General features: G+C 37.1%; 1 protein-coding gene across 1 annotated transcript in view; it reads left to right on the plus strand.

Annotated features, from left to right (window-relative positions):
- The window catches only part of LOC110167986 (potassium channel subfamily T member 2), a 74,303-nt gene that overhangs the window by 20,454 nt on the left and 38,644 nt on the right, over positions 1–15,205 (plus strand). Inside the window, 7 exon segments of the mRNA XM_055152854.1 lie at positions 521–600; positions 2,793–2,895; positions 6,318–6,366; positions 6,716–6,775; positions 10,576–10,650; positions 11,217–11,300; positions 12,662–12,756. Of these exon segments, the coding sequence (XP_055008829.1) occupies positions 521–600; positions 2,793–2,895; positions 6,318–6,366; positions 6,716–6,775; positions 10,576–10,650; positions 11,217–11,300; positions 12,662–12,756 (546 nt within the window).

The following is a 15,205-nucleotide window of genomic DNA, read 5'->3' on the forward strand; positions in this document are numbered from 1 at the left end:
ATAATTGGGTTGTTTTTAGCCCTGGAACTGCCAAACTCTACTGAACTTAAAGTAAAAAGTAGCTGTTAACTTGAAAACTACCACTACATGACATCGCAAGGTAGAACAGAGGATTTTAAGCTTTGGAGATGATACAGAATAATAATAAAGGATTACTCAAACATGTGAAAATGAAACAACACACAACTTCGGGTATGCTTTTGAAGAGTTAACAAAATGATAACATGGCTAAAATCTCAGTCAGTTTTGTGTAATATAGGACCTTAAATGTGTATGTAGTTTCAGTGCTTGTTATAGTATTAATTAGTGTCTGATTTTCGATACTTAAGCAGCCCTACCAAGCACACAGTGACAGTGCATATCCATGGTTGACTCAAATTATGAACTTCTTATTTCCAGTTTTTGCTCATTGAAATGCAGGCCCTCTTTATTTATTTCTTGTTATTTATTCTTGCCTGATAATTCACCTGTTTTGTTTACCAAATCTGTACTTCACCTCTGTGCTTCTGTTCCTATGCAGAGTCCAAGTGGAGTTCTATGTGAACGAAAATACATTCAAGGAGCGCCTCAAGTTGTTCTTCATCAAAAACCAAAGATCAAGTGAGTATGAGCATGCCTGTCTGACCTTCTTCAAACTGTTTCTACTTTGAATTGAAATGTATAAATTTGTTTTAGGCTACGTGATATTTAGTTAGAAGTAAAAAAAAAATAGGTTAAAGGCAAGTGGTTCTCAAACTGCAATAAGAATAGCCCCCTTTGGAGCTCTTATGTAGATGAATGCATTGCTTTAAGGTCATATATTGACTCTCGTGAGCTTTATGCCTGCTTATCATTTTGTTACCTCCTCAAAAACATGCTCAGAGTTGTGATTTGTTTCATTCACACATTATTAGTCTGTCTGCATCTCCAAAGATCAGAATGCACTGTTCTACCTTGTGATGTAATTAAGCAGTAGTTTTCATATTAACAGCTACCTTTTACCTTTTGTTCAGGAGAGATTGGCAATTCTGATTTTGGCTTGAATTGGCTGAAATCCTCCAAAATGATTCTGGGGAAGGTGTCTAGGGTATTAGAGTTTAAAAACACACTGTACGCTTTCTGCTTTTCTTTTTGAGAGAATAAATATGCAGGGTTTGTGTTAAGCAATGTAACAAAATGCGAGACGACATTATAACATTGATCACAAAATGGCATAATATGGGCCCTTTAAATTTAACCCAATTAGTCCCATACTGTGTGCTGACTTTTGTCCTGTCAGGTTTAGACGTAATCAGTAAACCACAGCCCCAAAAAGAACAGTGTTTATTAGTAGGCCTATAACTACAGTAGCCTATGTGTAAAAGCAGTAGTCTGTGATGACAGGCGAACTCCCACAATACCCTTTGGGACCAGTTAAATGCTTTTTACATAAACACGAAGGCTGAGAAATTAAACAAACAACTGAATAACCATTAATTGAAAGTCTTATTTTCTTCTTGTCAGGATTCATTAAGCTTAATTTTTAGAGTTGACAAAGGCAACAATCTGAATCCCAGTCAAACTTATTAAAAAACATTCAATTGACCATTCAAATTATCATAGAACAATGACTGGAGAACTGTTCTTTTTTTTCTTTCTTCTTTATAAAACATTGCAGTTGTTTTACGGTTACATTTTTAACCTTGTAAAGTGATTTTGATTGAAACGAGACCTATTTATTTATTGTTTCCTATTCCTATGCCTATACTTTTTCCATCAAAGAGACCCAGGGTTGAACAGATAACATGACATTACATTACATTATATTAATCAAGATTTATTATTCGACTGATTGATTCTGTTTTTACCACTGTTTGTGTTAGGCTGAACCGTGTTAGAACCAATTTGGCTAAAAAGATACATTATTAAGTATGTCTGAATGAATAGCATAGTTAAACTTAGCTCAAACATTGGCAGGCAGCAGCGGTTTACCTAACCCAGCCCTAGCCCCATCAGCATGGTAAGTGAAGAAAATAGTGATGTGAAATTAATGAACAGCTCTTTTGAAAGGTTCAAACTGCATCAAATGTTTTAAAAGAACCTTCTAAAATCTTTTTCTTTCTAATTTGTATGCATTTTTATACTGATTAACACTGAACCAACACAAAAATCAGCACAGAAGCAGAATAGGCAACACGAGTGAGAGCTTTGTGCACAATATATATAAATATGTATATATATATATATATATATATATATTTGGCATCGTAATAAGTTTTTATTATTATTATTAGTGTAGTGCAGCATTTTATTTAGATTTTGCTCATTTCAAAGGATAAACAGACTCCCACTCTCAGTTTGAATAATTTTAAACAAATCTTAGCCTCGGTCATTTCTCGCTGCGATTATAGATAAAATTAGTTCTTGTATTGGCTGTAATATACATAAATATGTCTTTTGAACAGCTCTTTGAAATGAACCATTCGATGAACATATTTGGATATACCATAAAAGAGGCAAAAAGTCCCATCATTAAAAAAAAGTGATGTGTGTTCACCACCCAGGGACTGCAGATGGAAAGTAGCAGTAGCTAAATCTGGTACAAATCATCTTTTCTTAATCTTTTGTAAGATTTATAAATTGAGAAATAAAGAATAGCCTGCACTAAACAGATAAGGCTAACTCTTTTTGAACCCTCTTATCTTCATATATTAGTCCTGGTTGCACTGATCAGTTGCAGTCTACTATAACCCAGCCTTAGAATGCAGGCTTTTGTGTGACAACATCAGCTCTTACCTATTTTAATCCTAGTTGATTTGTTTTGTTCTTGGCAGGTCTCCGTGTGCGAATGTTCAATTTTTCTTTGAAAGTGCTAAGCTGCCTCCTCTACATCGTCAGAGTGCTGTTGGATAACCCAGGAGAAGCCAGACAAGAATGGTAAGAAAACAATGCCATATTGAAACTGCTAACAACTGTGTGCTCGCAGCATAGGTTAACTAACAACTGTGTACACTGCAACGATCTGATGTGGTAAGGTCAGTCTGGATCTTCTTAGGTTTATTTGTGTGTTTCATTTAGGAGTAGAAAGATATAGCAGGGAAAAAACAACTTTAATTGCACTTTTTGTGGTTTGACCCCTGCAGCGTGAGCGGAGTCAACTGTACCAAAGTGAACGCGTCCTTTCAGCGCTGGAATGAGTTTGACTGGTAAGACTTTAATTAGGATTTAGGAAAAATAGACAGTGTTGGAAGAAGCAACTTAAGTAAAAGTACAGATACTAGATCAAAGAAATACTCAAGTAAAAGTAAATGGATCACATGACAAAAACTACTTTAGTAGTTATAATAGTACGAATTATTTCGCAAAGATTTTGAGGTCTTAGAAATTCTGAGGGAGGGCTGGGGGGGTCCGTAATGGCCCTCAAAGTGCCGTGGGCCCCAGTGCACTGCCAAATGCTACACCCCTGGAAAGTACAGATACCTGCTCTCATATGTAGATTTTCTTAAGTAAGTACAGACAGCCTACAGTACAGTACATTACTACGTTTACTTCAAAAAATTCCACCACTGAATATAACTAACCAACCCACACACTGAATGGAATCCACATACAATGCGATCAATAAAACTTTACTTATTCAATTTGAGATGTTGATATCCAGCTCTATGTATCCATGTGCATTTCTGTCACCATTGGGAAATCATCGATTATATATCAAGGGGAGACAATATCTAGTGGATTTAAGCTTGTAATATTCGACAGGGGATAGTAGACAGAGGTTGGCAAAAATCCAGGAAATAGACATGAACCAGGAGCTAATGTATACAGCATATACCTCAGGGACGTATTGATCTGATTGTTGCGGGTGACACTGGTGAATGAGTAAAAATGAGTAAGAAGCCTGACAATGCTACCACAGGGAAGAAATGGACCTCCTTCAGCAGTAATTGTAAATCTCTAGTGTATTTTATGTAAAGAGACATTTATCTAATTTATCTTAACTATAAGCCTGCAAATGCATTATGTCTGTTATGTTATGGTCAATGACTTAATGTTAAATTACACACATCCAGTTCTAAGCAAAGACAAGAAAGAAACACTGACTTAATTTGAATAAGAATTGATCACCAAGTTTGCCGTGTGATCTGTAATTTGAATATTAATTTGGACTGAAATCACAATTTAAGCCGCTGTAATAAGTAAATCACCAGGTTATTTTTGTTTTCCTTTAGTAATTAAGAATTAGATTTTATGCTCCCAGACATTTTAAGAAGATGCACTGTGGACTGAATCTTAATTTTAAAACATGACTTGAAAATCTGATCCCAGTATTGGTCAGAATAATTGCAACAGATTGCGTTCACATTACATCACAAAATTAAACTCCCAATAGTTTAAATGAAGCTGGAGGGCAGGTCCAAATAATATGGAAGAATTTGGCATTTAAAGGTGCATTGTGTAACTTTTCTGGTGGAGAGTCCATCAAATTATCCAGGCTGGCACCACCTAGTGCCTCTGCTCAATTTCATTTCTCGTCAGCGACTATGTAAGGAATCAGAATACACTAGGCAGTTCACAAAAACCCCGGAAGTGCGAGTTTGGGCACCAGTCAATCAGCAAAGAGCCGTACATTCTGTGTTGGCAACGATTCCCGAGTTCGAGGATTTAAAGCCGAAACAAATAGTTTGGTGAATTTTATCAAGGGGAAAGACGTTATTGCCCTTCTCCCTACGGGTTTTGGGAAAAGCTTAATAGGCTCAAATGCTCTTCTCCATGGAAATGTTATTGCTTTGTGTGGAATCTTTCACAATATGGTATTAAATCTTTCTATCTTTATGGAGACTAAACCAGACCAAGTTACAAGTCAGATCTGTGGAGAGGCAACCCCGCTCACAGTCTGTTTTTCTCCGTATTTGTGAGCTATAAAATCACCTGAAATTAAATCAGTGTAAGGTAGATATGTTTAATGTCATACCAGGTCCAGGCAGGCAATGACATATCCATAGAAACATGCAGGTAATGGACTCTCCACTAGAAAATGTACTGTTGAATAAAATTAAAGGTAGATCTTTGTACTGGTTTGTGGTAGATATCTTTGAAATGACTGGACCCATCCACATGAAACAAAAAAAAAACAAACAAACAAACAAAAAAACAAGGTCAGAATAGCTTTAAAAAATGGTTGCATTACTCAATAGCAGCGGGCACAGTGGGACGCCAGTGGCAAAAACAGTTGTTGTGTCCTCAGGCGAGACATTCATACATTGCCAAGTACGAATGTGGTGAGTGCATTTTGATGGTGGTCAGAGGGGACAATGGTGCAGATTTGCCACCTCATTTCTGTTTATCCCAAGGCAGCTGTGGCTACAATAGTAATTTACCACCACCTAGTAAAGAGTGAATGAATATTGCACTAAATGGTAACAGGAACAGGAACAGCACTATATATGATTCTTATTACTGTATAAAATGTAATCATATTGTATAATAAAAGAGAACTAAGGGACTATTACCTCACCCTTAGTGTTCGGCTCTAGTCAAATGAACAGGCTTCCAGTGGTCATGGAAATCCTGGAAAAGTCATGGAAATTGAAAATGTCATTTTCCAGGCCTGGAGAAGTCATGGAATTTTGAAAATTCAATGAAAGTTTTGAAAAAGTCATGGAATCTCTTTCACGCAGCTACATGTTAAAAACAAAACTATAATACCAAACCATAAGGTGAGTGGACAGGGTTAACATTTTATATTTAGTCTAAAAGTATGCTGAATTTTCCACATGTAGGGTGCTGTAAAGTCATGGAAAATTCACTTTAGGTCATGAAAAAGTCATGCAAAAGTTTTGAAATTTTGCCAGTGAAAAAGAGTGGGAACCCTGAATGAAGCTCGTCGAGGCTAGTGGTTATAGGGGCAAATTTGAAGCTGAGTTCAAATGTTTGAGGTCGGATCACAAATATCATAATATCCAAAGATCAAATCAGGAGCAAAGCTGTTTAAGGTAACGCCCCCGGACAGCGGGTTTAGCATTTAGCAATGGTGTTGTCAAACTTGCTAATGCTAGCATGAGCGACCTTCCTGATTTAACCTGTTATTAATGTTCATATCTTGATTTACAGACAAAATAGCAAAATAAAAACACCAGGATCATATAGAGCGGGTTAATATGAATATTTTAAGACCTGACAACAGCAGTTAAAGAGAGGGATGAGGTTTTTTCAATATAAAGTGAATTAGAGCCAGTCGATGGAGCCAGAAGCGCGTTAATGCTGACTTCTTATTTGGAACGCAGTGGCTAGTGGGTTCGTTGTGTTCATTTATATATACACTTTATGATTTTAACATGTACTTTATTGTGTTGCAGGAAACTAATCATCTGGGTGGATCGACCTCTGCCACTCTGGGCCTTGCAGGTAACAGATCACAAGTCCAGAATAAACCATGTGTGCCTATTTACAATGGCATATCCATTCGCTCCAATACAAATAATTGAATGTATGTGTGGCCCCCTATTTCAACATAGCTCTGTTTGCACTGGGCCTTTACATAGTGATGACTCCATACATACACAAATACACAGCCCCTCTCATGGATCGTCCCTGGATTCACTTTCAGCCGTTCCCTGTGTAGCTCAATCATCGCACTCCCACTGTTCTCGCCCACGCTCCTGTCTTCTTTGTGTAGAAGACTCCTAATTTCTGTCTGTGCAGGTCTCTAGGTTCCTCTATATGACTTTTACTGTGTCTATGCTTGTTCATGCAGGTTCTCGTGGCTTTTATCAGCTTCTCAGAGACAATGTTGCTTGTATATCTAAGTTATAAGGTAAGTTAAGGTTTATTTTTATGTCTTTGTGTTCATAATTGTTCCCATGCACTGTAACCAAATGAGTGCATTATAAAGAGCATTCAGATAATCCTGCTGTTGCTATGTCACTTTTATAGCCCTGCAAGGAAAAACAGAGATTCACTGACTATAAATGCAAAAAAGCACAGACAACATGTACAATCTATAAACTATAATTTCTGCTCATTAATTACATTCGTTTACTTTAACAAGAGATCACTGGGCCTTTTTATGTAGCTTTTCCTCTCAAGTCTCATTTTGACAGATATGCAAAGAAGGTTATTTATACATCCTGACTCAAGATCTATAGAAAATAATTGTTGTACATTTTGTAGATTTGAAAAATCTTCAAAAATGTACAAATTTTTAAAAAAATTATTTCACTTAACACTAACCCGCTCTTATCTATTGTGCGTACTGTACTCTCAGCTTGCAGATAATACTACATTTTCACACAGAATATCAAACACTTCACAGACTTTGTCCTATTTATACATTGATGTTGGCTTCCATCCCACTGTGTCACCTTAATACACCTTTGCTTGTACCATTGTTCAATGTTGTCAATTGTGCTGTAAGTGTTACTTATGTGAATATTATGCATATGTCGGTCATTCAATAATTACTCATGTTAATCATTATATTCACTTATCTGACCTTATTTTATATTTCTTTGACCTCTATTATAACTTACCTTGACCTTGAGTTGTGTTTTGTTTCATTTACACAAGTTCAACACATAAACCCTGCATATTTAAAGTGTGCTTTTCTCTGAAACGGAAAACTGAAAGGTAATATAGAAAGTGCTCCACTGTGTTTTTAAACTCCAGTTGAACATTTTCAGATCTGGAATTGCCAGTCTCAACTGAACTAAAGGGGGAAGGTAGCTGTTAACTTGAAAACTACCACTTCACTTCACAAGGTGGAACAGAACAGTTTGAGCTTGGGAGATGTAGACAGACTAATAACAAAGGATCACTCCATCGTGTGTGACTGAAACAAAACACAGCTCCAGGTGTGTTTTTAAGGAAGCTATAGCATTCTAACATGGCTTACAGCTAACAAGAGACAATTTTGAGTAATATAGGGCCTTCAGTTTATAATTATCATGTGTGAATTTCTTTGCACTTTTCCTGGTTTTAGCAAAATAATAAGATTTGAGTTGTAGAGAGTCAAATAAGTAATGTTAGTCGTATTTGTGTTTTATATATTTATTGAAACTTGTTTTTTCAATACTGTACGTCAAAAGGGTTTACTCGGATTATCTTGCTTTAGATTCATCATTTATTTGTTTATTTTCATATTAGTTTATTTAAAGATCCCCACTAATCTCTACAAGTTTCAAGACTCCACTCTCCATGTGCCAATTGCATGAATTAGTTTAAATATTATTGTTTTTCAAGATATTTTTCTGAAGCACTATATCACACTTCAAATTGTGTTACTGTGACAGCTTTTTTCCCAGTGAGACAGGTATTACAGTCTAGCAGTCATCTTCCATTCATGTAGCTGTGACATTGCTCTGCTGTACTCTTTCATTTGGAGAGCTCCTGAGCCTGTCCCGGGGCTGTCTTAACCCCCCTCGGTTACCAGTGCCGATCAGTCAGAGTCATGGCGAGGCCCCTGTTGTTGATCCAGCAGGCAGCCCATCTATCTCTATGACTGCTCTGCTTTTGATGTACTTGACACTGTAAGCCTATGAAGGGCTCAGGCTGCAGATTAGTCCGGAGGCTAGCCACAGCCATAGCATTTAGAGCCCACTGATTCCTGTGGACAGCCCCGCGCCTGTCCACCCACACCATGGCCACATTCAGGTCAACAGCATAAAAAGCAAGCAGCAGACACATAAAGAAGCAAATGGCTGACATCTTAATTGGGCTGAAAGTGGAAGCTGAGTAATGCCACAAAGGGCCTGGAGGGTTGTATAACACATGTCCTTTATTGCCTGTTCTCGGAGCACAAATGCGGTCGATTCTCCTGCTGTAGTCGCCAATCGTTCTGGTGATGTGGTAATCCCCTAAGGTCATCATGACAATGGAGTTCCCCTGACCTCGCTGTGTTTTCCAATATGTTTCCAGGAAAATGGCAGCAATTACAATCTGAAAAGATGATAGACAACAATAGCGTGAATTATTCAAGGTCCACTGTGAAACTTTTCTGGGGGTCTGAGGGTTCGTCACTTGCTTGCTGTTGCTTTGCCTGAAATGCTCCAAATTAAGGCATTACACTCATATATCTTGCATATATTAAATTAAAGGTGTTGTTATGGCTCAAACATTCTTACTGTAAGTGCAGTCCACAGATCTGACCTGTAACTTTGCCTTGTTGTGTCACTTCTTTGCTTTCATGGATATTGTATAATGCGACTGTGGAATATTCCGAGCAAGACAATAACATATGTTATTAGGATCTTAGTTCAGACCAAGAGTTTGTTTTCATACCTGACAGTTTTGCTGCTCACTAGCGGTGTTCCTCAGAGTCATGTGATGTTGCTGTGACGTGTTCGGTCAGCTGATTTATACAGGTTTTGGCGCTGTTTTCCTACCAGAGGAGGCAGGATGACAGCGCCATCTGCAGTCCGACTTCCTCAGAATAGGTGAGAGTAAAAAAGCCCCCTCATCCTGGTTTATAGTCCCATGGGCACCTTTTTGTATTTTGATTGCCTTTTTAATCCAGTGACAATCTTTGTTGTCCTCGGTCCGAATGTTGTTTGCTCCAGGCCAGTCCATAATGTGGTTCTCTCTTTTTCTTATAATGGTCAGAAATGGCCGATTTGAATTGTTCCTGTTCTGCTTTGTGTTTTGTTGCTTGTGTGCACGCCTTTGCTCTTACACAACTGAACATTGCTTAACGTCGCTAGATTAAAGAGGCAATCGAAATACGGAAACGTGCCCACAGGACTATAAACGGGAATGAGGGGGGGTTTTTTACTCTCACACACCTGGGATACTGTCCTGAAGAAGTCAGACTGCAGATGGCGCTGTCATCCTGCCTCCACTGATAGGAAGACAGTGCCAAAATCTGTATAAATCAGCTGACCAGACATGTCACAGGAACATCACGTGACCACTGTGTGGAAGACCGCTACTGAGCAAACTCTTGGTCTGAAAAAAGAACCTAATAACATAAATTATCGGAAGACCAAACGAACCTCTTTGGACTAAGGCAATAACATTTCCATTGGGAGACAACCAGGTGACAGAACCTCTACCTGAAAAGATTTGGGTAATTCAAAAACCTGCTTTCCATCTGAAATTTTGTCATTTTCAATTTCAAGGATCCATAACCCATTAACTCAGTGGTTGCCCAGCTGTGATCTACGATGCAAAGAGTTAAAAAGAAAAGAAAGGAAAAAGGAAAATTGCTACATTGGCTTTATTTGATACAATTCTTTTTATTATGATGATCATGTGATTCTCCCAAGCCAGTCTAAATATTTTAGGTGTGAATCATCATCCTCAATTTTCATAATCAGAATTATTTTGTGCGTGTGCAGTGTACATATATTTTATTCAAAGTCCGTAATGGGTGTGTGACTGATCAAAAGTCTCAAAGTATACAGTAGATGACTATAACATGTTTGGGAACTACTGTTTTAACTTATATTGAAGATTCAAAATATCCTGATGTTTTTAAACTTGTGGGTGCCATTAGGAGCCATTATCTTTGATGATGATGCTGCGTTCAAAGATTTGTTCAGGTGGGGGTAATGTGGTAATCCCGGAGGTCGTCATGACAATGGCGTTTCCTGACCTCACTGTGTTCTGACATGTTTCCAGGGCAACGTCTGGGAGCAGGTCTTGCGTGTCCCGTTCATTCTGGAGATGATCAGCGCCGTTCCCTTCATGATCACTGTGAGTGGAGCATCCATGTTAAAGATGCACTATGTAACTTTTCTGATGGAGGGTATGTTATTGCTATTCAAATACATTATTACGTTATTTTTGAGGACTTGCCTCTCCACAGATCTTACCTGTAACTCACCTTCTTCTCTCCATGGTGAAAGATAAGATTAATGCTATACTTTGGTACATTCTGCAAGAATGACATCCTTATTGGAGTCAAGCAGGTTGGGGACTCTACCACAAATACTGCATAATAATAGTAGTAAGAGTATCTTTAATTAAAGTTAGATAAATAAACTCAAACCTTAATGTCATTAAGTGACAGTAATCTTACTTTTGTAAAAGTTATAGTTATTCTTCCAACTGTAAGCTTGTAAAAGACATTTTTGTGGCAATTTTTTTGAAAGTAACTAAGTTTGTTTTTATGGATCACACTATATTCTAAAGTTATCTAACTTGTGTATATTTTTGGATACTTTACCTGGATTTGAATATTCTGACAGTTTCCTTTGATGGATCTTCAGAATGTAAACAACATTTGAAAAAATAAAATAAAATCTTTTTCTTCTTGACAGGTGATTTTGCCCTCCTTCAGAAATCTCTTCATCCCAGTTTTCCTCAATTGCTGGCTGGCCAAACATGCTCTGGAGAACATGATAGTAAGTACAGTGCCGTCCCCTATATCCAATTTTCTCATTATTTCCATCTCAGCATCCCTGCCATGTTGTTTTGTTGGTATGAGATTGCCAATTTCTTCTCAGCTGTTTCAATACTGCAGTTTTATGTAACGCTGTGCTCTGAGGTAATTCAGTCACAAAACATTTATGCTCAAAGTGTGTGCTGTCACTGTCTGGAGGATTCTTATAACAGCTGCCTGTGGTTTAATTTGGGTTTCATCTTATTATTGAGACTTTTCTATGTGCATCCATAATTTCAGGACATTGTGTAAATCATAAAGAAATAGAAAGAAAGAGAGAAATTAAGATCAAATCTTGAATGATGATTCACAAAAGAATGAATAACATATTTCAGTTATTTTAGCATTGAAATTGAAAGTATATTTTTATTTTTATGACTATAGTGCGTCTATCACAATTTAGGATTGGGAAACTAAGGCTCATTTAAAGAAGAACAAATGTGTTTCATAATTATGATTGTGTAATACCTCAATCGTCTAGGTATAATCCATATCAAAAGAAATATGCTGATATGTATGCTGTTCATAATTTTGTAATCTGTAAATTACGAAAACAAGTACTTGTCTGTGTAATCCCTCTGTTGTTCAGGTTGGTTCCATAGCAAAAGAAAACTGAATTCTGTTAATAATTACTTAATCATTTATTAATACATTTTAATTGATTCAAAAATATTGCCTCATACATTTTGAGAACATGTTTTTCCTTAAAAATTATTATTAAAGGGCCCATGTTATGCGGTTTACTGATCTATGTTATAGTGTTGTTTCCTCATCGCCAACATACCTGGAGTTGTTTTTGTTATTTGTTAGTTAGACTGAGTTCTTCCCTCAAGCAGAAAACGCTTCCACTTTGTGATGTCATGTGGTAATCCAAGAAGTGCTCCACTGTGAGTTTAGACTGTATACACCTTCACTAGAATAATTTGGATCATTTCAGCCCTGGAATTGTCCATCACTAATGAACTATGAATGAGGTAAAAGGATGTTATTAAATTGAAAACTCCCACTACATTGCATAATAAGGTGGAACAGAGTATTTTGAGCTTTGGAGATGTAGACAGCCTAATAATAAAAGATTATGCAAACATGTGAAGGAAACAAAACACAACTCAGGGTATGTTGTGGAGGAGGTAACCGCATGTATCATGGCTAATGTTGGACCTTTAACATACAATATATTATAATGTGATACATAATGATAGAAATACATTATATTCTACATTATCACTGTTGGATTAGATAGAAGCAAGTATTTTATCACTGAATTAGCCTATTATGCATTAAGCACAGAGCACAATTTTCATGTTGTTATTATATTTGCAGAACGACCTCCACAGAGCGATTCAGCGCACCCACTCAGCCATGTTTAATCAGGTGGTGATCCTCATCAGCACCCTGGTCTGCCTTATGTTTACATGGTGAGTATACCACACAATGGCACTGTGGGAATCTCGAGGAGGGATTCCATCTGGACACCAGGAAATAGGTTTTCACTGTTCCGCTGCGAGATACAGGTGGGAAATAATAAGAGAGCACAGTAACAATTGTTCTGGAGCTGAGAGGAAAGAGACACCAACATGTAATTGGTAACAGTGAAGGCAGGATGGCACTCCTAAATGACAACTAGTGATTGCACAGAGCACTGGAGGGGATGTGTGAAAACCACTGATAATCCAGGGAATCCAGCACATAGAATAAAATGGGAACATTAATCACATGACATCACAAGAGCTGTAGGGTAGGTCTGAATTTTCAAGTTTTCTGAAGGAGGATCTGTCACCTGCGTGTCTAAAGAAAATTTTGACTTTGTCTGAATGTTACATAGTACGGTAAAATAATAAAAGAAACTTTCATTTATTCAATTCCAGGTGTTCTTATTGCCAAAAACTTTGGTCTAGTGGCATCACCTTCTTGTCTCTGTGGAGGTTGCTTTGTTTTTATCATGTTGTGAGAAATTTCAGATAGAACCACAGCACATCCATGGAGAAAAGAGTGCTTCAGAGCCTTCACCTCAAAAATGTCAAAATGTGAAAGACTTGGTTTATTGATCATCTGTCATTACTTGGCCTATGCACCTCAAACAAAATGAGCACAATGCCCTCACTGTCAATTAGGCCTGTAATGATAACAGATTTTGCTGAACAATTAATTGACTAATAAATTACTGCGATAAACGATAACATTGACATTTTGAGACCAATTTCAACTAATATAATGACAATGGAATAAAAATGCAAATACACCCTTTCAAAGATCAATAAACTTTACTTTCTAAACAACATTTAACTCAGGAACCGCAAGACAACCAAAAATAATAGGCCTAAATAGATAAATAGACTTGTTCACATAAGAACAGCCTAATGTAGTCTTGCTGACAGCAAGGACTTATTAACAAAAAATGCACTTGAATAAACCATCGCTGAACCAAACATAACCAAAACAATAAATAAAATGGATTATTAAGTCTTAGCCTAATTGACAAGTTCGTTCAAGCGTCATTGCACTAAGGAAATGAGTGGAGAGCGACAGAAGCCTTTTGACATTCAGTCTCTTTGGTACAGAGAGAGAGAGAGAGAGACGAGGAAAACAAACAAGCATGAAAATAGAATTTATCGTGGCCGGAAAAGTTATCAAGCTCATTAAAAGTTATTGTGTGATTAACTGATTTATTGATTACTGTTACAGGCATACTGTCAATGCAAATGAATGTCTACAACACTGGATTAGCTTTATTGATACATTGCAGTGACATCACACTGGGGGTGTTCTACATGTATCTCTATTGGCTGTAATTTTGAGTGAGAGACTTGTTTAGCACAAATCAGCTTACCTGTTGTAGTTCCAACCAAGACATCCCTTTCTGGTCAGATTGTGTTCAAATAAAACTCAAATTAAAGTCTAACTTGAGCTTTAGACAGAGCAGTGTCTGACACCAGCAGCAAATTGTCTCCTTTATGAAGAAATCTGTGTTTACTCATAGAGCAATGTATCGTTTACAGGTAAAATGACATTAAACCATAAGATTAAGATGGTCACTTTCCAGCTCCAGTCCCCACAAACATTATATAAATTTAGTAGCTTTTCTGTTAGGATATCTCTTATCTATGCAGGTTATAAGCCTTCAGAAAGTTAAAATGCCATCTTAAACCCAGCAACTGGTAAAAGTGAGAAGAAGATAGATAGGTTAGTGCACTCAAATGCTGACTAGTGATTGTACAAGACCAGTGGAGATGATATGCGGTGTATGGGAGCCACTGAGGAGATCCTGCACATGGAAGAATTAAGCTGTTTGAATGTACTGAGGCTGACATTTACCTGCCTGATCAGTCCTTCACAGATCCCCATAATACACACTACAAATGGCACGCTTATGTACAGTACACTCATGTCTTTGCACAGGCCTGCCTCTTACTCAATGAAAGACTTGCATTTAAATGTCAAGTCCTCTACAAAATGTTGAATAAGGCAATGTATAAATGTAAAAACTATAATTCAATAATTTTACATTTTCGATGGAAGAAAGTAAAGCGCTCAATACTATCATTCTATGTTAACACTGTATTTGGTTTTAGTTGGTAAAAATATTTATTTCTGACAAACACTATCTAATATTGGTGGTCTCGAAGAATAAATTGTAGTACAGCACAGAAATTGAATTTCTCTAAAAAGTAGTGGTCAATCTTTTTGGTAGCTTTCATATGTTTATTTATTTATTTTTAATGTAATATCCAAAAGGAAAATCTGCAAACGCTGAACCTGCTCATCTGTGTTAGTGATAAAGCCCTTGAAGTCTCTATGTTACAATATAAATCAACATAAAATCAATAGGCAAATTGGGCTGAATTACTGCAATACAATACATTAGTT

The sequence above is a fragment of the Boleophthalmus pectinirostris genome, unplaced genomic scaffold (genome assembly GCF_026225935.1).
Source record: "Boleophthalmus pectinirostris isolate CB_2022bp ecotype Guang Dong unplaced genomic scaffold, ASM2622593v1 HiC_scaffold_17, whole genome shotgun sequence".
Lineage (NCBI taxonomy): Eukaryota > Metazoa > Chordata > Actinopteri > Gobiiformes > Gobiidae > Boleophthalmus > Boleophthalmus pectinirostris.